This window comes from Diospyros lotus, unplaced genomic scaffold, assembly GCF_014633365.1.
Source record: "Diospyros lotus cultivar Yz01 unplaced genomic scaffold, ASM1463336v1 tig00011525_2, whole genome shotgun sequence".
Classification (NCBI taxonomy): domain Eukaryota; kingdom Viridiplantae; phylum Streptophyta; class Magnoliopsida; order Ericales; family Ebenaceae; genus Diospyros; species Diospyros lotus.
In genome coordinates, this window is record NW_026267120.1 from 1 (window position 1) to 25,000 (window position 25,000).

Consider the following 25,000-nt stretch of genomic DNA (forward strand, 5'->3'; position numbering starts at 1 on the left):
TAACTTTCATTGTCTGTTTGTTTTTGTGTGTGTCAAAAAATGGCAAAAAAAGATATTCGATCTTATTCCCCTTGAAGGGTTTGATTGAATATGTATAAAAGATGTTCTACCATAATATGCAGCTTCCTATTGGAATAAAGGGAAATAAAAGGCTTACTCAGCTAATTGACTCACCAAGGAACGCAGAAGATTATGTTTCCTAATGTAGATATAGAATGTACAGTCAGTTAGTTTCCTAATTATTTATGATTCTATAATTAGGGCTACAAATGAGCTGAGCCGTTCGGGCTCAGCTCAGTGTTCGCTTGATAAAAACTCGTTCAAGCTCATTCGTTAAGGTAAACGAGTCGAGCTTGAGTTTAAGCTTAACTTTGAAGTTTGATTTGTATACGAGTTGAGTTTGAGCTCAGTAAAGCTCGGCTTGTTAGCTCACGAGTTGGCTCGATTAGAGTCTCGTGAATAGACCCAATTAAAAGTTTGCAATTAGATATAATAATATATGTATATATAATATATTAGATATATATTTTATAAATATAAATATATTATTTAACATACATACATATATCATTACATACATATCATATCATCATTTTTCCTCTCTCTTGGCCCAAGAAACCCATTTTCTCTGCTCTCCTCTCTCCCCAAAGAAGACCCCCGCTTCATCTGCCTCTCATTTCCTCAGCCTCTCGCCGCTGGCTTCAGAGAAGAAGATTGCCACCTCTCATTTCCTCAGCCTCTCGCCGCTGGCTTCAGAGAAGAAGATTGCCACCTCTCATTTCCTCAGCCTCTCACCGTCAGCTTCAAAGAAAAAGAAAGCCACCACCTTTCTGAAGCCTCTCGCGGTCGCCTTCTTTGCCGTCTCTCATCGTCACCCTCTACTGCATCCTCCTTTTCTACTACCTCTCGTCGTCGCTGCACAACCCCTCCCTCTCTGTTGCCGCCCTATAGCCCTTCCCAAGCTTTTGCTTGGGCTCGAACATGGTGGCGAGCTCGAGCTCGATCTCGACTCGTCAATCGAATTAACGAGCTGAGCCCGAGCCGAGCTTGAGCTTGAGCTTGTGCTCAAATTTGTTGAGCCGAGCCGAGCCGAGCTAAGAAAAGCTCGGCTTGGCTCGACTCTTTTGCAACCCTATTTGTAATAGTTAGTTTCCTTAGAGGATAGATTGATAGTTTTCTTAGAAGTTAGATTGAATGTTTCCTTATGAAGGTGATAAGACTCACCTTAAATATAGCTATAAATATGTGCTGATTGAATGAGAATTCTGTGAATTCCTTCCTTCATGGTATCAGAGCCATCTTTCTAGGGTATTCTTTCTGGCCTTCATTGCTTCTCTCGATTCCAGCCGCCTTTGTTTCTCCGGCCTTCATTGCCATTCCCTGGCCTTTATTGCTACCTTGTTGTTCTGCCTTCGTCACAGTTTTTCCTAATCATTCTACGTTTTTCTCATCACAACATGTCAACTACTTTTCAAGATTTTATCTCAACCGCTATGGGGGAGATATTGGCTGCACCTATGACTATCACTGTAGCAGGAACTGGAAGCGATTTCCAGAATATAAATCCACTATATCGGCTTGATGGAATTAACTACCTGTAGTGGAGTAAGGTAGTTTGGACTTTTCTCAAAGGAAGAGGAAAGATAGGCCATCTTATTGACCCTAGCCCAAAAGAAATAGAATAAGGATTTAGGTCATGGGATGAAGAAGATTCAGTGATTATGTCTTGGTTATGGAATTCCATGAAACCAGAAATTAGTAAAAACTTGATGTTCCTTACCACTGCAAAAGAAATATGGGAGAATCTGCAGCAGGCTTACTCTAAAAAGAAGGATGCAACATTGATCTATGAGCTGAAACAAGTAGTTCGTTCTACTAAACAAGGGGGCATATCTGTCACCGAATATTATAATCAAATGAATGGATTTTGGCTTGAAATCGACCACAACCGAGATCTGAAACTGGAATGCAACCATGATATTCAAGTGGTTCAAGGGTTGTTGGAGAATGATCGAGTCTTTGAATTCCTTGCAGGATTGAATCCTGAGTATGATCAAATCAGAGTTCAAATCCTTGGTAAGGTTCCTATGCCATCTCTTCATGAATGTTTTTCAATTGTTCGTGCTGAAGAGAGTTGACGAGGGGTTATGTTAGAACCACGTACACAAGAGGCTGCAGCAATGGTCACTCGTCGACGGGTGAGGGAGGGAATAAAGGAAATTGGAGGCTAGCAGAAGCAAGAAAATAGCCAGCAAAGATGGACTGTGGTGCAACTATTGCAACAAACCTCGCCACAGTCGTGGAAATTGCTTTAAGCTACGTGGGAAGACCCAAGTTTTCGCACAGATGGGAGGATTCAAGGGCCAAGGATGCAGCCAAGCTATTGTGGCTAGCAAAGAGCAGTTACTAATTGACAATCCACAGCCAGACACGAAGGAATCTACAGAATTCAACAAAGAATATATTGAAAGATTGAGATGCCTCCTTGAGTCTCTCAACAAATTTATAGGTTCTTGTTCCCTTGCCAAAAGTGGTATGTGTCTTATGACCGATTCTTTTAAAACATCACATACTAAAATAGGTAGATGGGTTGTAGACTCTGGGGCTACTGATCATTTGACTTATGATATCTTTCTCTACAATTCATATAAACCAACCCAAGGACACCAGAAAATTACCATAGCTGATGGCTTTCCTACTGACATTACTGGACAAGAAAGTCTACATCTTACCCCTTCCATATCTCTTACCAATAATCCTTGATATCCCTCACCTTTCAACTAATCTTATCTCTACCCAGAAAATTACTAAAGACCTTCATTACAAACTAACATTCTTTGATTCTCATTGTGTGTTTCAGGATCAAGTCGAGGAAGATGATTGGATTTGCTAGAAAGTGTGACGGGTTTTACTACCTTAAGAATCTAGACAATGGTCAAATAAAGGGAACCCAATCTCCTTTCTCCCAAGCCCTTGTAGCACGGTAGCTAAGTTGAATGGGCCTCAGCTCGCAAACCATGGTTTCTCAACCCCTCATTTTAGAGATATTTAATTGAATAAAAATAAAGTGTAATACACGAAAATTCATAAATTCCAATCATAATTATGAAAATTAATTGCAGTAGAAATTTGGAGCATGGGTTAGAACAATTATGTTCACTGGAAGTAAGGATGGAGGTGCTCTGCATTCCAAGCTTGTGGGAGAATAGCTCCATCCATATTTGCCAAATGATATGCTTCGTTTCCCAAGTTTTCCTTAATGATAAAGGGGCCTTCTCAGTTAGGGCCTAGTGTGCCGTCACTGGCCTTGCGAGCTCCAGAAAGTATCAAACGTAGTACCAGATCTTCGACCTTGTAGCATCGAATTCAGACTTTTCTGTTGTAATACCGTGCCACACTTTGTTGATAGATGGCGACCCTCAAGCGAGTTGTGTCTCTCGCTTCCTCAATTAGGTCTAGGCTTGTAGCCAATAACTCATCGTTGCCATTTGGATTGAAGGTAACCCTCCGGTGGCTGGTCACCTCATCTTTTGCTAGGATTATAGCCTCGGACCCATACACCATTGAGAATGGCATTTCCCCCGTGGTGCTTCGAGCTATAGTTCGGTAGGCCCAGAGTATCGTTTGCAGTTCGTCCACCCAAGCCCCATTTCTTGCCTCCAGCTTCGTCTTTAGGAGCTGTTTGATTATGTTGTTGACAGCTTCGACCTGTCTGTTGGCTTGGGGGTGGTCCACGACTTTGAAACTCTTCTGGATCCCCAGTGATTTGTAGAACTGGATGAATTGCTCGCTGGTGAATTGGGTTCCATTGTCCGTAACTATTTGCCGTGAAACTCCGAACCTGCAAATAATATTATCCCATATAAAATATTGTACCTTCGAACTGGAGATCTGTGTGAGCTCTTTGGCTTTTGCTCACTTGGTGAAGTAGTCAATTGCCACTATGGCGTACTTACACCCTTTGCGGGTTATTGGAATCGGCCCAATCAGATTCATGCCCCAAATAGCAAATGGCCATGGGCTATTCATCTGTTGTAGATAGGCTGGTGGAGCTCGCAAGACTTTAGCAAATCTTTGGCACTTGTCACACTTCTTGACTAGCTCTATTGCATCTTGCTTTATGGTGGGCCAATAAATCCCTTGCCGAAGTGTCTTCTGTGCTAGTGATAATGCTCCAGCATGATTACCACAGTATCCCGCATGAATCTCTTCCACCACGGTTTGACAATCAGTGCCATCAATGTACCTCAGAAGTGGGGTTGAAAACCCCCTCTTGTATAGCTTATCGTCATAGACACAATATCGAGCTGCTTGACCTCACAAACGATGTGCCTCTAACTTATCTTCTGGCAGCTTCTCATTTTGCAGATAATCCAGTATGGGTTTCATCCATGAATCTTGGGGCACATCAATCAATATCATTTCAGCTCGTTGTCCTGTGCTCGGGGTAGCCAAGAACTCTACTGGTATGGCTCCCAAAAACTCCACATCTCGGGCAGTTGTTAGGCGAGCCAGTGCATCAACGTGAGAGTTTTGGGAACGAGGAATCTAGTGTATTTCGTACTTCTCGAAAGCAGCTAGGAGCTCGCGTACCTTCTGTAAGTACGCCACCATTTTCGTGTCCCTGGCCTTGTATTCTCCCCGTTTCTGATTAACAATCAGCTAAGAGTCGCTAGAAATTATTAGGGCCTCAGTTCGCACTTCCTTTGCCAAGCGAAGTCCTGCCAACAGTGCTTCATATTCGGCTTCATTATTGGTGGCTTGGAAATCGAATCTCAGAGCATAGAGGATCCTGTGGCCCTCGGGACTTATCAGCATGACCCCAGCCCCAGCTCCCTGTTCGCTTAATGATCCGTCCACGAATAGCTCCCAGGATGGTTCTTTCAAGTTTTTGACTTCCTCTTCAACCAGCCCAATGAACTCAGCAATGAAATCTGTCAATGCTTGCCCCTTTATCGCCGTCCTCGGTTTGTATTCTATATCGAACTGAGTGAGCTCGATAGCCCATTTTAGTAGGCGACTTGAGGTGTCTGGCTTTTGCAAAATCTGCCTCGGCGGGTACTTGGTCAGGACTTCAATCTGATGAGATTGAAAATATGGTTGTAGCTTCCCTGATACCATCACCAGACAGTAGGCCAACTTTTCCATTGGCGTGTACCTCGTCTCCGCATCAACTAGGTTCTTGCTGACATAATATACGAGGTGCTACACCCTTTAATCTCCTCAAACGAGGGTTGCGCTGAGAGCATGTTGAGACACCCCTAAGTATATAATCAGTTTTTCTCCATCTTTGGGCTTGGCGAGGAGCGGAGCTCGCCCCATATATTCTTTCAGCTGCTGGAAGACAGACTCGTATTCTTCTGTCCACCGGAAGTCTCGCAGCTTTAATGGGGCACATTTATTAGTTGCCTTAGAAATGAATCGGCTTAGGGCTGCGACCTGGCCGTTGAGGCTTTGCACATCCTTTTTCCGTACGGGCAACCTCATGTCGAGCAAGGCTCTTATTTTCTCCGGATTGGCTTCAATGCCTCTATTATTTACTATAAATCTCAAAATTTTTTCAAAGGCTACCCTAAAAGCACACTTAAGCGGATTAAGCTTCATCTGATAGTTTCTGAGGACCTTAAACATCTCTCCCAAATCAGAAATATGATCAACTACCTGTCTTGACTTTACCATCATGTTGTCAACGTAGACTTCCATGGTCTTGTCGATCAGTGCTTCAAACATCATATTTACTAGCCTTTGATAGGTTACACCAGCATTCTTCAACCCGAAGGGCATTACCTTATAACAATAAAGCCCCCGGTCGGTAGTAAACAAGGTGTGCTCCTCGTCGCCGGGGTTCATGGGGATCTGGTTATAGCCCGAATAAGCATCCATAAAGCTGAAGAGCTGGTGACCAGCTGTTGCATTCACGAGCTGATCGATTCTTGGGAGAGGAAAGTTGTCCTTAGGGCAAGTCTTGTTTAGGTCGGTGAAGTCAACACAGGTCCTCCACTTCCCATTCTTCTTCTTTACCAAGACTGGGTTTGCTACCCAGACTGGGTAGTTGGCCTCTCTAATGAACTTGTTCACCAAGAGCTTGTCCACTTCTTCTTTAAGAGCGACATAGCGCTCAGGAGTCATGGGTCTCCTTTTCTGACGCACTGGTTTGTAGCTAGGGTCTACATTAAGCCTGTGCGACATAACCTCTAGGGCTATCCCTACCATATCCTCGTGATTCCATGCAAATACATTGAGGTTAGCTTTAAGAAAATTAGTAAGTTGGGACTTTACCTTGGGAGCCAGATTCCTCCCCAGCTTGAGCCATCTTTCTTCATCCACCTTGCTTACTAGGATGTCCTCGAGCTCTTCCACTAGGCTGGTGGCCATATCACAGTCCACCTCGCGGGGATCTAGATCGTAGCTAACACCCTTCTAGCTAGCAGGCTGTGGGTCGCTTCTTGCGACGGGCTTCACCTTCTTCCCTTTAACCCCCATTTTTATGGCATCTTCGTAGCAGCGTCTTGCGAGGTGTTGCTCACCTCGCACAGATCCTATTCTGTTGGGGGTAGGGAATTTGACAGTCTGTGACCTGGTAAAGGTGACCATATCCAGATCGTTCATTGTCGGCCTCCCACGCACGACGTTATATGCCGAAGGGCAGTCCACTATGAAGAACTCTGTTAATGTGGTGGCCTGGCGATCTGCATCTCCAACGGTAAAAGGAAGGTTGATCCACCTAACGGGGAACACCGTATCTCCCGTGAAACCATAGAGCGGCTCTGGGGATGAGCTCAACTACTCTGGCTCTAGTCCCATTTGATCAAAGCAAGCTCTGTACATTACATTCACTGAGTTGCCTATATCCACCATTATCCTTCGCACTTCGGCATTGCCAATCCAGGCCCGAATAACGAGGGCGTCATTGTGTGGCCAGTGGACATCTCTGGCCTCTTCCTCTGAGAAAGTGATTTCCTCTGTAATCCCCCTAGCTCGCTTCATGGGTGCGGCCTGCCCGTTTGACCCTGTCAACAAAACATGGTTGACCTCACGCACGTTCCTTTCATGGGACTTGTGGGAAGTCCCAGCGAGTTGCGGTCCATCATGAATTGTGTAGATCGTTCGAACGGCCGGTGAGCGCTCATCGTCGGGAGGAGTTGGTTGTTGTGCTAATTGCTGGGTCGACTGATTGGTAGGTTGCACCACATAGTCCCTCAACTGACCTCTTCTGATCAGGTCCTCGATGGCATCCCTCAAAGCCCAGCACTCAGAGGTGTTATGGCCCGCCTCGTTATGGTATGCACATAATTTATCCTTGTTTCTGAATTTGTTAGTTCTTATCGGGTTAGGCTTTCCGAAGTCCTCCCTGCCTCTCTCCATGGTGAAGATCCTTTCTTAGGGATCAGACAGGGCACAACAGCTGTCGAAACGGCCTGATCGCGGAGATCGCTCTTCTCTCTTCGCCTTGCGGGCTCACTTGGAGACCTGGTTGTTCAAGCGTTCTCCCCGAGCTTCCCTTCCATTGTCTTTATTATTTCTTTTCTTATTTTGGTTGGAGCCCCCAGCCTCTTCCTTTTGTTCGATGGGCTTCTTTGAGCCAAAAGCCTCTTCCCACCGGATCTCCTTGGCAACTCGTTCATAGAATTCCCCCAAGTCTTTAACGGGGGTCCTATAGATGTTGTCATAAAGCTTTCCATCCTTGCGGAGTCCTGCTGAGATCGCAGTCAGGACGCTTTCACTAGAGGGATCTTCGATATTGCTCACCTCATGCTTGAACCTAGCAATATAGTCCTTCAAAGATTCATTTGTCCTCTAGAACACGACAGCTAGTTGACACGGCTGGGCGAGCTGCCTTCTCAATGCCCTGTATTCGAGCTGCCTTCTCAACACCCTGTATTAATTGAGAAACCTTCGTTGGCATTCCTCCCAACCGTCGATGTTGCGAGGTGGAAGGGCCCTGAATCAGGCATGGGGAATATTGCCCAAGGTCGCTGGGAAGACGCGAAATTTAACCAACGAGCTGGTGGTCTGCAAATCCATCTAGACATTAAACGCATCTAGGTGGTCATAGGGGTCATTGTCCCCATTATACGACGGCATATTCGGGACTTTGAACCTATGAGGGAGAGGTTCGAGCTCAACTTCCCTAGTGAATGGTGTTCTGTCCCCACGATCATTATTCTGGCTGCGAACCCCTTTGTTGCGTCTCCAACTGCTAGACTCTTCGACACAATTCCTCAACGGTTGCATCTGGGTCTGCAGATCGCTGGGTCTGCCATCGCCTACTATCCTGCTCTAGAGAATGACGATTTAGGGGTGAATAGTTATTTCCAATATCCTCCTCACCTGGTGGGGGTCTCTTTTGTCTAGGTCGGCAAGCCCCTTGAGGTGAAGGGATTTTCGGTGAATCGTGGATGGCCTGCGCATGAGCTTGGGCCAAGACCTTGATCGCGTCAGCGAGCTGCATGACTGTGTTCTCTAATGCCTCATGGCATTGTTGCCAGACCTGAATCGTCTCCATCCCGGTGGTATGAGCGACAGGTTGGACCGGAGCCCATGGGGGCATGCCTGCGGTAACTCCGATCAGCGGTGGGATGGAGGCACCCGTGGCAGAAACAACAGGTTCAACGGCAAACGGAACATCCTGTGGTTGATAGCGATGATTTTCTAGAAATTCTGCCACCGCATCAGAGCTTCATGTGTTCCTTTCTCTTACCATGGCTAGCGATCAGAGCGGGCCCTTCCTATAGCGCCAAAATGTCGACGTCCAGAATTAGCCAACCATGATTCTTAGGCCTGCAATGAGGAAATTAGCCCAAATGCAAGGAGGAACGGAGTAGAATGTACACGGGAAGTTTTTACGTGGTTCGGCCAGAACGATGCTTACTCCACGATTGTTCTCTGGGCATTCCGGCAGAGTAACAATATGTTATTATTGTTCTCTCTATCTCTCTCTCTCTTCACAATAGTGTTTTTGACCCCTATTTATAGTGAGGAGTGTTTACAGTTGCATAAAATACAAAAGTAGAATAATGATATCATGGAGACAATGTGTCATTATAAATTCCATAAAACCGGGAGTGGGGCTCCATATTACCAGGAATCTGATTTGCATCAAATAAAGTAGGTGGGTCTCTGCCGCCGATTATTCAGCAACGATGTTGTTATGCGAGCTAAATAGTTTAACCGGCGAGCTGAACGGTTAGGCCAGCGAGCTAGAAGCATCGCTAGGAGCTCATTGGGTATATCGCTGAGAGCTTGCTGGGAGTTCGCTTGGTTCCGCGATCTGAGCTCGGGTTTTAGCGATGTGTGACCTTGTTCTGATGAGCTCGAGCCTATTGGGCTTCAGGCGATTGAGCCGGCCTGCTGGGTTAAGTGCAGCCCATAAGAAGTAGTGCGGGAAATACTCGTAACACAACCATTCATATTGTTTGTTAAAAAAATAAAAAGGCATATTGTTTGTTAAAAAGGCATATTTCTGAAGCACACTTTAATCATGCTCAGCTAAAGTCGCTGAGCTTCACATGCAAAAAGCCCTAAGCATGCTGTGCTTTGCTCTCAAAGTGCACTTTTAAACACTGGTTGAGAGAGACTAAAGGTGGAGATAATTAACCTTTATGTGTATATGATTAGGTATATGACTGTGCGAGGGGGAGCTTGGAGTGTACTGGGAAATTGTTATTTAGGGCAGCATTGGCACTTTAAAAATTTTAACAGCTTAGAATTAATGGTTGAGTTATGGTTCACCAGAAGACAGGAAATTTGTAATCAACTCATAAAACACAGGAGGGAGATGTACAAGTCCTAAAGCTGTCTAGTTGTAGTTTGCCGAGAACCATTTTGGTTTTATCACTCCTTTGTTATGATGTAAAAGAAAAAGCATGGGGTTGAGAAGATATAATCATGTTGATATATTTATAGTTTCCCGCTATTTTGGTGATAAACAAAACACATAAGATCTCAGTTTAATATTGCCAAACAGATTTATGCAAAATCCATGCTATTTTCATTCAACTGGTTTCGCCAAATTCCAAACTTTGAACCTAGCACAGTGATTTCTTCTCTTTTCTTTTCTTTCTTTCTTTTTTTTAATGCTTAACACATCCATTTCTCTGGCATCATTTTTGGAACCATCACCATCGCTACTATCTGCAGTGAGAGATCACTTTCCATATGCACATACTCCTAACAGAAACCATCTTGCCAAATACTGTGCCATGTTCCATTTCCTAATAAAGAACTACTGGCACCAGATGCTCTACCAAATATGTAGCCATGCTGATATATTTTAAGGAACTCTAGTTGTTCTCCAATTCATATGATGCAAAAATCCTTCATCAGATTTCTTATACTCATTGAACAGTGGATAATAATCCCAAAATTTTGTATATGCTTCTACAGTGTTACATTGAATATTTGATTTGATTTATGGTTATTAAAAAATGTGGCCTCAGTTTCCAGTAAGGATTGGATATACCTTGATTATTATGGCTAAAATAACTACAAGATTGCATGGAAACATGAACAGTTTCGTTACTGGTTCTAACAAATAACTAGGAGTTCTTTTTTCCCAGCTACAACTGGACCATAATCTTATCATCATAACTAAGTACAATAGATACTTCTGTTCTCCAGTAAGTTTAAGAGAACAATGGCTTGCAGCAACCTTCAATGATCAATGGTGTCTAATTGATATATATTTTACATTCGTTGCATGATTCTTCTGATAGAATGTGGAGGAGCATATATATGATTTACCCTAAACAAGTGGGATAAGTTGTTTTTTGTGTATCAAGAGATGTAATAAATAACAACTTTGAGTTACTGAATCCATTATTTGTTTGTAGTATGTAATATTCCGCCGTGGCATTGGACTTGATCAAACAACTGATTTCTTCTTCATGGAGAAAGTGGACATGCTCATTGGTCGTTTTTGGGCATGGCTTTTGAGAAAGACCAGGTGAGTTAAGTCTTTGGAGAGGCTCAACTGTGCATAGCTAGTAGTTTGACCCTTCTGCAAGTTACTTATAAATATTATTTGCCTGATTGGGATTAGGCATCAAAAGGTGCAGAGTTATCTGGAGATATTTTCATTGAATCTTAGCCTGTTGCTAGGCTGCTGTGAATTTATATGTTTAACTTTCTTGGCTAATGGCATTTGCAGACTAGAAAGAGTTTTGACCAGGAAATCAACTTTGAGGAAGAAAGATCCAAAAAAAGATGATGAAACTAGTGCTGACATACAGGAGGATGACTTATTCGTTGAACGGATCCGTCTTGAGACCATGGAAATCAGGTTTTATGAATAGTATTTTGCCATTTGACAGCTGAAAGTTTTACCTTTGGGAATTTCAAGTATAAAAGATGGTTTTTTCCTGATATTCTTTTGGTTTTCTTGAATGTGTTCCCCAATGGTATGAAATAACTGAAACTTCTGTTTATGGTAATCATCCTTAAATGTAGGGATTCAGAAATTATAAACTGAATTGTTTTACTGATCTCTAGATTCTTGGATGCTTTGTTAGTTGGATGATACTTTTCAATATTGAACTGGAAGGAAATTAAAAATGCTTGCATAAGCTAGCATTTCTTATGTCTTCTTGCTATTAACACAAGCATAAAACTACGAAAGCTTTCAGTTGCTTCAGTACCATTGCACTGCTGCATTACATAGACATCCATTTGCATCCATGCATGTTATTTTGAAGTCTATTTATTGCTATTGTGGTCAGCTTAATTGGATCTAGATATTATTTTAGTTGACTGACTTCCACTTCTGATGCTTATACTCTATTCTGTTTCCTCCCAGTTTTCGCAATCTGCTGGGCAAAATCACCATCCAAGAGCCTACCTTTGACAGGATAATTGTTGTTTACAGGTACTGCTGGTGTTGTGAACTCTGTGTTGGATAGTTTTGTCAGAACAATTCACAGCCAAATTGAAAGTTATTATTTTCCTTTAGATTGATCATTAATGATGGGTTCGTATACAATGTTCGTAAGAGTGCATCCAGCTAGAAAAGGATTTTTTGTAGCTCGGAAACGCATCCACCAAAATTAATAATGAATTTGCTGATTTCTAACAACCGTAGTGATCATGCAGGCAAGCAAGCACCAAACTAAAACAAGAACGAGGAATATTTTTGAAGCATTTCAGAAACATCCCAATGGCTGATATGGAGATTGTTCTTGTGAGTTCTTGGCTGTTCTTGCTATCTTCTCCTTAGATGGCATATCTGTATATTTCCCCCAAACCAAGTCCTTTTATTAAATTATGATATAGTGAGTTTCTTGCCTTTTAACAGCCAGAAAAGAAAAATCCAGGTTTAACACCAATGGACTGGGTCAAATTTCTGGTTTCTGCTGTTGTTGGGCTCGTAAGTCATCTGATGTTCATGAACTTGTTCTATAGTTCTCGTCTTTTATCCATGTTAAGATAGGTGTAACATATCACTGTTTTTCAGGTTGCAGTAGTGGGTTCGCTTGACATGCCTAAAGCTGATCTTTGGGTCATATTTGCTATCCTTTCAACTGTGATTGGCTATTGTGCCAAGACATACTTCACGTAATTTTTTTTTGTTATTTAAATTTGATTCACTATCAGTATTTTTAACCCACCAATTTGGTGGGACTAAGAGTTGGCCTGGTCAAAGTCCTTAGTTTTCCTTCTATTTCTTTAGGACATTTAATGTTTAGTGGACAGAAAGTGCTGGAGCAGGGCAACTACCGGTGAAGAATTTCTTATTTGTTGGAGCCACTGGATCATTGAATTGTCCTGGATCCGTCATTTTGTTTTCTCCATACATGATATTATCAATCTGTTTACATAACAACCATGTGCTTTAATTTTCCTTGTTTTTTACTTAATTGTCTGTTTTTACTGTATTTATTTGTTATTGTTTTTTATTTATTTATTTTTATTTTTTTTGTGTTTTGCATACCCTTAGGTTTGAACAAAATATGGCTGCATATCAGAATCTAATTACAGAGTCTATGTATGACAAACAGCTGGATAGTGGAAAGGGCACTCTTCTTCACTTGTGTGATGATGTGATTCAACAAGAAGTAAGTTGCACTCTAGAAATTTGGTTGATCTTTTGACCAATGTTAATTTTCATTTAACAGATAAAGTGATGATTTTGTACAGGCTTTCTAACTGTCTTCTAAGCAGTTTAAGGGCCTTTTAGTTTCAAGTTATTGCGTAAATAGACTGGAAGTCGGCTTCTATAAAATGTGCCATCTTTTCTTCAAAATGATTGCACAATAAATCACCCTAAATAAATATGTCTCAGATGAGAAACACTGCCTGAGTATCTTTTTGTACCAGGTAGCATTCACAAAGGGATGGAAATCGGTCAATAAATAGGCCCCACTTACCCATTTAAGTTAAAATGATTATGAAAAATTTCATGTTTTGAGTCATAGAGATAAATTTTATTTGAAATAAACCCTAATTACCCATTTAAAATTGAAATTGAGTTGAAAAATTCATATTTGAAGGATACAAACGACATATTTTTAACATTTACTAAATGTGTATGCAAATAGGTAAATGGGTGACCCATTGACATCTAAATTCATCAATCATTTCCAATCTACTACATGGTCAACAAGTGAGTTTTGATGTAAAATGGTTCTTGAAAATAGTAGTTGAGCTTCCAGGCAAAAGAAATTTTGCTCTACCTTCCATCTTTACTATGTTTTAGATTGTGAGGATCACTGAATGGATTGCAGTATATCTAATTCACTAGGCTAGCTAATTATGATCCGAGGCCTCAACCTTGTCGGAAATGGTTTCCAATTTTCTTAAGGTAATTTGAATGTGCAGGTTAAAGAGGTAATTGTTTCATTTTACATACTGATGGAACAGGGAAAAGCTACTCGACAGGTGCATATTTGTTACTGCCTTTGCATGGTGTTTTATTCTCTACCAAATTCCTGGGGATTAAATTGTTGCAAAGTTGATGCTTAACTGTTTATAGTGTTTGACAGGATCTTGATCTGAGGTGTGAAGAACTAATTAAGGAGCAATTTGAGGAGAGTTGTAACTTTGATGTGGATGATGCTGTTCAAAAGCTAGAGACGTTGGGAATCGTTGCCCGGGTGAGACATCTTTTCCGTCTTCCTTTTTCTGTTCAGTTCAGAAGAACTTTCACTGATTTAACGCCAAGGAACCCTCTGAGCAGATAACTTGCCCTTTCCAAGGAATCCAACTTCGCTTCAATAAACTTAGTCAAATATGCTCCAGCCAGCAGAATGCCTTCACCTATTATTCACATGCATTTTTGTAGATATTGAACACAATGACCTAAATCTTGTCACCACACGATCTTGCATAACACGATGACCTAAAACTTATCGCCACTGGTTCTTGCATAGATGCATTCTTGGTGTTTTTAATAAAAGCGCAATCTCTGAATACAGGATTCGATAGGAAGGTACTACTGCGTTGGCTTGAAGCGCGCTAATGAGATCATTGGCACCACCACAGAGGAACTCGTCCAAGCAAAACAGAGTGGTATCACTTCTTGATGTTTTTCCCAGACTCTGTGCTCTGGCTGCGCTCTTTGAGAGTCCTTTTGAAATTCTTGGGTGTGAGTAGATATGTGTTGCGTTTACATTCAAACCATCTCACCGATCTGTGCTGTGCCAACTTCCGTGGGGTTACCCTTACATTGTATATGTTGATTAATTCATTGTTTAGTTTTCTTAGTCATTTGCATCCATAGGGTATAGAGGTAGAGCGGTATAGTGGGATGAAGGGTTGACTTCTTGCTTGCACTCTCTATATTTGTTTTCATGTCCGACACTTTTTAAAGGTGGAAGGAGGAGTTTGCAGGATTGAGTTATTTTGTGTGTTGGGGGGATTAAAAACACTTGTATAATAATGTCACAGTTGTAATTCTATAATTATAAATTGTAATGTACCATTACTCCATAACATGTCCTATCTTATATTTCTCATTGGCGTGCAATTCCTGAAAATTATTTAAATTAAGAATGTTGGGGCAATTTAAGCCCTAAGGGAGAACATAAATGGGTAAACTCATCTAAATATTTCGTAGGTCATATATTAAATAAATGTATAAAACGTAGAGAGATTTTAAATTATAGACACGAAAGAGTAATTACCGTCTCAGTTTATTTTTAAGAGACATTCTGATACTTATTACCTTTTGCATGGAACTCAAGTTATCCAATGCAACTAAACATAATCTATCAGGGTTAAAACAGTCTAATTAAAATATTTATTGCAAAAAGGTCAAATTCCATTATAATTATAGAAGAAAAATAGGATTCATCATCCATGTAGAATATTTTTAATGAGTCAAGAGAATGTGATAGTTTTGTTAATAAGATTTTTATCGTGATTTAAATTTTAATATTTAAGTATTGAAAAAGAATTAGATTCAAATTCTTATATTTCCTTGTTTGTAAAAGCATTTTAAATTAAATTTGTGTTAAAAAGAATATGATTGCGAGAAACAAAAACAAAATAACCATTTAAATACTTTTAGTCAAGAGTAGAATTATTAATTTTAGGAAAAGAGAAAAATATATTTAATTATTATCTAAAAATCTAAAGAATAATTTGTTTTATAGAATAGTTTCTCACCATATGAAAAAATAACTTGTATTTTGTTGGATTGAATTGGATTGAGTATGGGTATGGTATGTGAAGCACGGAAACGGCTCGAAGGTGTCCTTTTGGCGCTTCCAAATCATTTCCTATTTTGAAAACGGGAAAAATGACTTGAAATGTTTTTAGGGTTGTTTCTGTAATTTTTAAAATATTTTGAACCATCTTAGAATTTAAGAAACATAATCGGAAGCTAAGCTGCACACATCCTTATCTTTCTCTTTCTGGCGCCCAATAGTCATATATGTATTTATTTATGTATATATATGCAAAGATGCAACATATGATGCTACATATATATATATATATGAACCTAACAGCACATATATATATGTATATATATTTTATATATGTTTGTAATACATTATAAAATTTATATTTATTATTTATGTTTGAATATTTTTTTATTTTTTATATTAAAAATTATATTTATAAAAAAATCCTTATATTTTTAAAATTTACAATTTACCCTGCGTTTCCGTTTTCTATATTTTTTTTAAAATGTCATTTTCGCATTTTCGTTTACTATCAGAAATGCCTCTTATTTCCGTTTCTGTGTAACGAGCTGATTTTCTTACAAGTATAGCATTCAATAATTATTTGGTAAATTATTCATCATTACTATGTATTAAATTTAAAGACACATGATCTTGGACATAGATGAAATGACAGGCAAATGATATATTGGAGTTAGTATTAGTAGATCACGAGTTCGATACTTCAAAGATCAAAGGTTCATTTGCGATTTACTTTTTCAATCAAAATTAAGAACATGAGTAGTAGGAGATTGCGCAAGGATAATAATTCTAAATTTAAACACATGAATTGATATCTAGACCTCAATATTTCTTAAAAAAAAAGTCTAAATTGTTAATTATGCTAACCCTTTTATTGAATTATAAGGTAGTATAATATTCATAGTGATCGGGGTACCCAAAAAAAAATTAATAAGCAAGGCCAGTGAAGTGACTTAATGTTATTTTATATTATACATTTATATAAAACAATATTTATATATGAATGCTACTACTATTGGTTGTTGTTAGACGTAAACAAAAACAAATATAAACATAATTTACATAGAAGTTGATGAACGGCACTGATTTCATCCCGAGATCTGAGGTGAGGCAATAGTAGTGCCACACACACACACACAAGCTGAGGCTACTACTACAAGTATGCAGCTGAGCTCCAGAGGACTGGATAATATAATATAAAGCTCCCAATCTCTCTCTCCCAGTGGGCGAATATGGCGGCCAAACTACTAGTAAGCCCTCCTGGCCTCTCATCTTTGCGCTCCAAACCCAATAAGACCACCGAATTGGCACCTCTATGGCCATGGCGATGCCACCCGACACCAACAACAACAAAACCCAACTCCAGGCTCGTTGCTCGAGCCCTCTCCTCTCTCCTCGACCCTCTTGCTTCTTCTTGTTCTTCTTCTTCATCTCTGTTCTTGCTCGCCGAAAGCACCGCCGGCTACTCTCTGGCCAGCTACTACACTTCTCTCGGCCTCTTTGTCATCTCCGTTCCCGGCCTCTGGTCTCTCATCAAGCGCTCTGTCAAATCCAAGGTTCTTTATTTTTTTAAACTTTTCAATTTCGTTTTTGATCCATCTTTCTGGTGCTCTAAGGTTCTAATTGAGAATCGTTTTTTTTTTTTAAATGGTTTTTGAATTCAGGTTGTTCAGAAGACGTATATTGGGGAAGGAGAAGGGAAGAAGGTGCCTAGTCAGGTGGCGGGAGAGATTCTTTCTTTCTTCACTCGCAACAATTTTGTGGTTTTGGATAGAGGAGAGACCATAACGTGAGTAACCCTTCTCTGCTCTTTGATTATCTTTAATTAATCATCATCATCAGCAGCAGCAGCATTTCTCATCTTCAATGATACAACAACAATATATTCGAACAGATGGAATATGATAAAGAAGGATGAATCGTTGATTCCACGATAAGTCAACATAAAATCTTCGTACAGAACCATCTGAGATGTGACACTCCTAGGTTTGATGCCTACAAGGAGATATCAGCTTATCTAACATATGCAACAATTAGTTCAACCATAGGTCTGATGTCAAGACTCTCTAAGCTCTTTTCCAAGCAGCAATTTATGATACCTGTAATTGAATCTGATTCCCGTCATCAAAGTTCATGAAATGGTCCATCAGAATAGGTAGAAAGTCCTTGGAGCTTGGTTTGGCAAACCATCAATTGCATGGCAAGAACACGTCTTGGAGTTGTTGGGTTTTGTATTTCTTGTATTTATGCCAATGCAATTTTTGGAGTGTCTCCGACTGTCATAAGATAGGTTAGAAATCCTAAATAGTGAAAAGACGAAGATTTATGAGAGGTTTGCTTGTAAAGGGTGTCTTTTGCAGTCTAAAATTGGCATGGTTGGTTGCCCACATTGTCTATCCAGTACTAATAGTTCATAGAGAGTCCCCAATCTGAACTGAAGATATACTGCCTTTTCCTATTCACGGACATTAGCAAATGCCACACTAACATATGCTCTCTGTAATTTTTCCATTTTTTGTGTCGATGCATGGATAATGGGTGCCTTTCCTTGGAATTCACCTCCTCGGCTAATCAACTAATCCCTGATGTCATATATATGTGTGTGTGTGTGTATATTTCTATCAACAAATCTATAATTGGATTCCCGAGTTAGAATTCAAAACCCCTTTCTCTCACTCTCTCTCACATTCAAATTTCTCTTTTGTGTAAAGGTTCGAGGGCATGATGATTCCAAACCGAGGCCAAGCAGCATTGCTCACTTTCTGCACCTGCATAAGCCTAGCAAGTGTTGCCCTTGTTCTTACTATAACCTTTCCAGAAATAGGCAATAACTGGTTCTGGCTCACCATCTTAAGCCCACTGGCGTAAGTAATCCCGGTTTTCTTAGCTCTTTTTCCAAATTGATACCAGTTTTATCATGTGGATGAAGTATATGCATAAATAACATTTGGGAATGGAAACAGAGGACTATATTACTGGCGAAGAGCATCAAGGAAAGAGCAGATCAAGGTTAAAATGATAATGGCTGAAGATGGAACCCTTTCAGAAATCATTGTTCAGGGGGATGACCAGCAAGTAGAACAGATGAGGAAAGAACTGGAGTTGAGTGAGAAAGGCATGGTGTATGTGAAGGGCATATTTGAGAAGTAGACCACTCATTGTAACCAACCTCTCAGGTTCAACTGTTTTTGGGGGATGGGTTGGCATAAGAGTTTGTATTTTTGGTTCACGGTTGTTACTATTGGTAGAAGAGATTCTCCTTTAATTATTCTCAGAAAGGATTTTGATTTATATTCTTTATAATAATCATCTAATTCTGTACAACTTTGGGGAACTTTTGCTTTGTAATTTTTGTACTTTCCCTTGGCAACATCTCTCTTGTATATGAGCACATCATGTGTATCAACTTCCAAAGGATCATGGTTGTATGCCAAATATGGTGGTCGGCACTGTTGTGAAATTTTTATTATCCTGAAAATCACTTCTATAAAAATCATTTTTAAGAAAATAACAGTTTGGTGTTTGCTCAAATCATTTGAGAAAGCTTTTAGTAAATTATTATATGTATTTTGTTAGTAATTGAAAAGGTGTTCTTAACAATAAAATTAGCAAAAACAGTACTGACAAAAGTGTTTATATCGTTTATAAGATCTGATAAATGCAATATTTGTGGTTTTAAATATGGATTGATAGTAATTTTCCCTAATAATAATTTTGTTTTTTTATTTCTGCTTTTGTTTTCTAATAAAAGCTTCAAAAATTTGTTTCTGCTGAATCAAGCAACCTCTCCAAAATGGTAAATATACTATAATTAATCACGCGTGCATAAAAGCAGCGTTTGAGCAGACAATTTGTTCAGTTCTAAAGCAACACCAGCACCATAGCGTGCTACATCAAAGACCATACAAATTATTGAAAATCAGAGATATCTTCAACAAGAAGTATTTCACAACTAAATACAGAGAGAAATACTTAAAAAAAACCTCATTGTCCCTGTAGATGATGACTACACCTTCAATAATCACCCAATAAGCAACTTGTTCTCTTCCAAGAAAGAGTAAGTGGGTACCTCCAGATTATAAGGTGCCGGTCCCTTGCGAATCCTGCCAGAGATGTCGTAGTGAGAACCATGGCATGGGCAAAACCACCCACCGAAGTCACCAGCATTTGGCAATGGGATGCAACCCAGATGCGTGCAGACCCCGACAACAATGAGCCACTCTGGATCCTTTATTCGCGCTGAATCTTCCTGCGGGTCGCGAAGAGAGTGCACATCGACACTGTTTGCCAGCTTGATATCATCCTCAGTTCGGCGCCTGATGAAGACTGGCTTCCCACGCCACTTCACAGTGACTGTACTGCCCGGCTCAATGCTGGAAAGGTCAACCTCAATAGAGGCCAATGCAAGAACATCCTTAGTGGCTGACATGCTGAGGACAAACTTCAGGATAAGGAGGCGAATCAGTGAAGCGTACACAAATCTCCCACCAGTTAAGACAAAATAGGCAAATGCCCGCTTGCTGGGATCACCTGGAGGGTAACGCTCATGGTTGTATTCGTCATAAACTATCTTTGCAGTTGGATTCTTAACAGCTGCCACAGTCGGAGGAACGTCTGGAATAACACTGTTTTCCTTGAGGGCAAGTGGCTTTGATGCAAAACCTGCAACAACCATCACTGACCTATTGTAATCAAGCCCTTGCCTCATTTGGCATCAATTGAACAAATATCGATACATCTTGTCATTCGGTACTCCCAGGAGAGGACAAAAGGACATATGGCCTCATAAACTAGCAGTAAGGTTCTGTTTAGAACAACATGTATGGCTATTTTTTTGATTAAGCAGGTTGTATATTCCAGTGCATATGTTTTAACCATATCTTGAGTCATTTCTTGTTACCCTGTGATTGGAACCAAATTCAAGAAAGAATGATTCAGAGACCTGTCAGAACTCATAGTCATAAACCAACTTTATTCATTAGTTTGCTTGGAAAGCATGCGCCACCATTCTTAAGAGAAGTTAAAATCTTCTACCAAGAATTTGCCAGAATACATTTACACTACCATTCTTTAGCCTCGTCTTTGTGATTTCCTGGGAGTTGATCAACAGGTAAGATGCTCCTAGCAGATGAGGTGCAACTAGACGAAGTAATGAGCCCTTTATTGAGTTAAGAGTAGATAGACATGGCCAGTCAGAATAGTTGCTGTTAAGGATCGCAATGCATCAAAACACCAAGATCTCCAAAGACCAAGCATAAAGTACAGAATAAATAGTAGCTTCCAGACAAATAAGTCATGTCTAATAGGCATCTATGCATCTAAGATAAATGCACTTGCAACTGGAAAACAATAAATCTGGACTTAATCTCACTAGATGAGTTTGGCTACATGAATTCTAGTTCACCAGTTATCTCCATTTATGGCTATATCTGCTAAAAAGCTATTATAATGCATAACATGCCTAAGACTTTCCCATCAAGTTTTATCATTTTTGGCTAAAAATGTCTTCTATCCACTTTTTCTTAGAAGCATTTATTCGTCTTTTTCTCACATGACCAAATCATTTTGATTGTGTTTCATGTATCTTATTTTCAATAGGAGTTGCATTAACCTTATTATGTATAATCTCATTTTGATAATATCCTTTGATGCCTCAGCAAAAAAAGAGAAATATATATCCTTTCACATAGGGTTGCACATCTATCATAACATCCACATCCCCAATACACTCATATTTTGCATATGTTAGTGTTTAATTGTCCAATAGAATCACAGACGCATTTCTTCATTTTAACCTCCCATATTAATTCTGTCTCCATTTTTTGGACAAGTGATCCAAGATATCTAAACTAATATGTTCTTGGAATGATTTAATCTGCAAATCCCATCATCCACTTTCTATTTTTACTAACTTTCATTCCATATACATTTCTTGCAAAAAAAAAAAAAAAATTAAAAGTACTAGGCATTATCAATCTGTAACAGTCAATGTTCCTTTTTCCGATCACACCACATTAAAGCTGTGCCTGTAGGTGGACCATTCATATCTACCACTGTAAGCTCTAAATATTTGCCAAATATTTATCACATGTTATCTAGTTCCACAATATGATATGCATTAATTTTTAACAGCCTTTTAGATAATAACGTTTTAAGTGTGTTATCTAGATCTATAATGTTCTCACATATAGGTATATGTTATCTAGTTCTATAATTTTATGATAACCATTAAGGTCACAGTAGAAGTACTACTTAATCAGCATGGGATGCAGAAATTCTCCTCCTCTTTACCATCCCCATCTAAAAGACTAAAGATTAATTTATTGCAAACTGCTTGGGTATTATTACAGAGCACCCTGCCCCAAAAAAATGTGGAACAAAAACAAAAAAGAATGCCACCATAGGATAGACTAGTAATTTTTTTACAGTCCTACAAACCCAAAACTGATGCTATATGACGATCTTTAGAGCTGGCAACAGGCATATTGAGACATGCCAAGAATGTGTTTATCACATAAACACAAGAATGGGAACAAATTCTTAAACATGTCAAATTAACATGAATGGTGCTGCTAGTTTGAAACATGGCCTAGTACAAGTGCATATTGGAAAGCACTATTCTGTCACCCCACACGTCATTGCACTCAAGAGACTTTCATGTTTGGAAGTTCTGCTCTGACGAAGAATTAACATCAAACTATATTCAAATGATAAGAGGCTGTCCCTGAAACCCAATAAACAGCTCATTGACCAATGATATGCACCTTCATCCCTGTTTGGTGATATCTCTCATAGATATTTGTAACATCATGCCTGCCTAGACTATTTTACAATTCCATATCAAAGATTCATGCTGCTAGTATATGTGCCATCCCCAAGATCATGAGGTCCCACAGATATTTGTAATGTTGTGTCTGTCTAGACTATATTTTAATTCCTCAAAAGGGATGGCCTGAAACTACTCTTTCATCAAAAATGGATTTCAGAAAGTTTCACATCCAAATAATGCTAGTCAAAGTTTTTTTGACTTCCCAACAAGAACTAAAGCAAAATTGAAATTTATACAGTTAATCATGAAGCCCCAGACTCAAGAGAGAAAGCTACCTAATTCTGAGTCACATTTAATTTAGATAGGCATATGACCACACAAGAAGTACAAATTCTAGCAGAGCATCCACCAATCTAACAAACTAAGAAGCTGGTAACCTAATGAACTGAATTAAAAGAGCATAAAAGAATACTGCTATTAAGCTCACTCTTTTGTTGCATGGTTTGATAGAATATTGTCATTAACCATTTAAATGGACACTTTGCCACCATCAAATTTAAGTCATACCATCCATTGCACTTTCTATTAAATGCCAAAAGTTTAAGGAAAAAAAAAGGTTGAACCATTCATGGAAGCTTATTTGCCACACCATTCTTTAGCTAGAAGAAAATTAATCTTATTGAATTAATTCAGCCAATCTTGGAACAGCGGTATTTCTTTAATTTGCCACTACTAGAACCTGGCATTAATGAACAAGCCGGAATTCGATTACAGAATCTAATATACCCATAAGGCTAGTCTCAAGGAAGTTATGGCAACTGAAGGATAACAGGTTGTAGCATTAATTTGTACATAAACTTGCCAGTGGAGAGTCTCCATGTAGCTAGGAAAAAGCTCCATTAAGCAACAAATTTCTTTGAACTAGAACTAGCCCCCATCGCCAACCAAATATGATCTATTCCTCAGTCAACTTAAAATTGCTTAGAGAGATTAAAGATAATATTGTAGGAAAGAAACAGTTCAAGAGCACCCCCCCACACACACACAATATGTTTAACTTGAGAATTCTGTCCAACAAAATAAATAAAGTGCTAAGAATAAATGGGAGATCCTATAGAGATCTGACAGCTAATTAAGACCTTTCATGTACGCCTTCCGTATCAGTTTTCAAATCTTAACCCCTTACATGAAATAATAGTAGAACAACGAGCGAGACACATCACACTGAAAGCGACAGAAGGGTGAACCCAAACAAGCTCGGAATCAAAAGTTCAACAATAAGCATGTACTTGAGGCAACAACGGAGAGTAACAGATGCTCTAAAATTAAGATAGACAAACATCCGATAAACTTGGAACGGAACAGAGAAGATTATTACGGGCAACAACCAAGAAATGGTCCAATTTTACTTTCACCGAGTTAAAAAAAAACAATCACGCGCACAAATGGAAGAGGGAGAAACCCTAAACATAAGTAAGTTAGCGGAAAAGACTGAGACGGGTTCTGACTCAACCTCTGCACAGAAGATGAAATTGGGAGCCGAAGAGATTTGAATTGCCGAATAAGGAACACAATCTGGGACCTCCTGGCGACGAATCACGGCCGCTCATCGGATTATTGGAAATGGAGGCGGCAGAAGAGGAAGCCTGGCTCGGCCCCCTCCCTGATGACAACGAGGTGAGAGAAGACAGCCTCTCCCTGCTCCTAGCTGCTGCACGTCTCATCATCTTCCAGTTCTCAAATTCAGCCTCCTCTCCCCTCCTCTTCTCTTCTCTTCTTCTTCCTCGTATTCTTCTTCTTCCCTTCTTGTGAGGAAAGAAGCAAAATTATCATCACCGACTCTACTTGTTGGCTTAGTGCAGTGAAAATAGCAGCACCCGATTCTCTGAAACGTGTCCTGTTGCGTACGGTTCTACGTCTGCAGTTCTTATTTTTACATTTAATTTTGATATTTATATAATTATAAATGTTTTTTAAATAATTAATAACACTTCCTCATAAAGTCTCAACTATTTTTTCAGAATTATAAACTGTGAGTATCAAAAAATTAATATACAAATAGTATTATTGTAAAAAAAAAAAACATTATTATTTAATGATAAATAATATTTTAATTAAATCAAAATAACTTAACCAAATTAACAAAAATTGTCAATTTGGATCTATTCAAGTTGGGGGTCAGGTAAGTTCGATTTCTAAATTTAATTATTTTAATTCAATTTAATATTTATATTAAAAAAATTAAAATAATCAAAATGACATTATTTTTTTATTTTGATTTTTTTTATTTTAATTAATTCAATTTGATTTTTGATATATATTTTGATGTTTGATCTATTTAATTTGAGTAATTCAAGCAATTTGATCATTGAATGCTCACATTTTAAACTCATGAACTTCATAATTATAATAAATTTAAAAATATTTTTATTTTTAAATTAAGATTTTTAATTATTAAATATAGCTAAATGAATATTTATTTTAAATTTTAAATTTTTATTTACATGTGTCAATGTAATATAATAGGATATTATTTTTAATATTTTATTTTAGATAATTCGTAAAATAAAAATTATAAAATTTATAATCA

General features: G+C 39.1%; 4 protein-coding genes across 4 annotated transcripts; 2 read left to right on the forward strand and 2 right to left on the reverse strand.

Annotated features, from left to right (window-relative positions):
* Positions 1-6,420: 6,420 nt before the first annotated feature.
* LOC127793516 (uncharacterized) lies at positions 6,421-7,365 on the reverse strand. The gene is made up of 2 exons (XM_052324266.1): positions 6,827-7,365; positions 6,421-6,724 (listed from the first exon to the last, which is right to left on the reverse strand). The coding sequence occupies exons 1-2, from the start codon at positions 7,363-7,365 to the stop codon at positions 6,421-6,423; spliced, it is 843 nt and encodes a 280-aa protein (XP_052180226.1).
* A 738-nt stretch (positions 7,366-8,103) lies between these two features.
* Positions 8,104-14,884, forward strand: LOC127793517 (uncharacterized). Its single transcript, XM_052324267.1, has 11 exons — positions 8,104-8,301; positions 10,833-10,945; positions 11,150-11,281; positions 11,795-11,863; positions 12,088-12,175; positions 12,290-12,361; positions 12,449-12,549; positions 12,932-13,049; positions 13,813-13,872; positions 13,977-14,087; positions 14,409-14,884. The coding sequence occupies exons 1-11, from the start codon at positions 8,104-8,106 to the stop codon at positions 14,514-14,516; spliced, it is 1,170 nt and encodes a 389-aa protein (XP_052180227.1). The 3' UTR covers positions 14,517-14,884.
* A 1,954-nt stretch (positions 14,885-16,838) lies between these two features.
* On the forward strand, positions 16,839-18,965 carry LOC127793519 (protein COFACTOR ASSEMBLY OF COMPLEX C SUBUNIT B CCB1, chloroplastic-like). Its single transcript, XM_052324269.1, has 4 exons — positions 16,839-17,197; positions 17,306-17,430; positions 18,353-18,505; positions 18,605-18,965. Exons 1-4 carry the CDS (start codon positions 16,874-16,876, stop codon positions 18,789-18,791), a joined length of 789 nt encoding a protein of 262 aa, XP_052180229.1. The 5' UTR covers positions 16,839-16,873; the 3' UTR covers positions 18,792-18,965.
* A 461-nt stretch (positions 18,966-19,426) lies between these two features.
* On the reverse strand, positions 19,427-24,257 carry LOC127793518 (cytochrome b-c1 complex subunit Rieske-4, mitochondrial-like). The gene is made up of 2 exons (XM_052324268.1): positions 23,924-24,257; positions 19,427-20,303 (listed from the first exon to the last, which is right to left on the reverse strand). Exons 1-2 carry the CDS (start codon positions 24,135-24,137, stop codon positions 19,663-19,665), a joined length of 855 nt encoding a protein of 284 aa, XP_052180228.1. The 5' UTR covers positions 24,138-24,257; the 3' UTR covers positions 19,427-19,662.
* Between the last annotated feature and the right edge of the window lie 743 nt (positions 24,258-25,000).

Excerpts from the sequence above, each read along its gene's own strand:
- LOC127793519 (XM_052324269.1), top strand. The coding sequence starts at position 16,874 with ATGGCGGCCAAACTACTAGTAAGCCCTCCTGGCCTCTCATCTTTGCGC. Across the intron at positions 17,198-17,305 it reads AGCGCTCTGTCAAATCCAAG|GTTGTTCAGAAGACGTATAT; the intron begins GTTCTTTATTTT and ends TTTTGAATTCAG. Across the intron at positions 17,431-18,352 it reads GATAGAGGAGAGACCATAAC|GTTCGAGGGCATGATGATTC; the intron begins GTGAGTAACCCT and ends TTTTGTGTAAAG.
- LOC127793516 (XM_052324266.1), bottom strand. The coding sequence starts at position 7,365 with ATGGAGAGAGGCAGGGAGGACTTCGGAAAGCCTAACCCGATAAGAACT. Across the intron at positions 6,725-6,826 it reads GGCAACTCAGTGAATGTAAT|GTGGATCAACCTTCCTTTTA; the intron begins GTACAGAGCTTG and ends GTTCCCCGTTAG.
- LOC127793518 (XM_052324268.1), bottom strand. The coding sequence starts at position 24,137 with ATGATGAGACGTGCAGCAGCTAGGAGCAGGGAGAGGCTGTCTTCTCTC. Across the intron at positions 20,304-23,923 it reads ATTTCATCTTCTGTGCAGAG|GTTTTGCATCAAAGCCACTT; the intron begins GTTGAGTCAGAA and ends TGGTTGTTGCAG.
- LOC127793517 (XM_052324267.1), top strand. The coding sequence starts at position 8,104 with ATGAGGGAGAGGTTCGAGCTCAACTTCCCTAGTGAATGGTGTTCTGTC. Across the intron at positions 8,302-10,832 it reads TAGAGAATGACGATTTAGGG|TATGTAATATTCCGCCGTGG; the intron begins GTGAATAGTTAT and ends ATTTGTTTGTAG. Across the intron at positions 12,176-12,289 it reads CTGATATGGAGATTGTTCTT|CCAGAAAAGAAAAATCCAGG; the intron begins GTGAGTTCTTGG and ends GCCTTTTAACAG.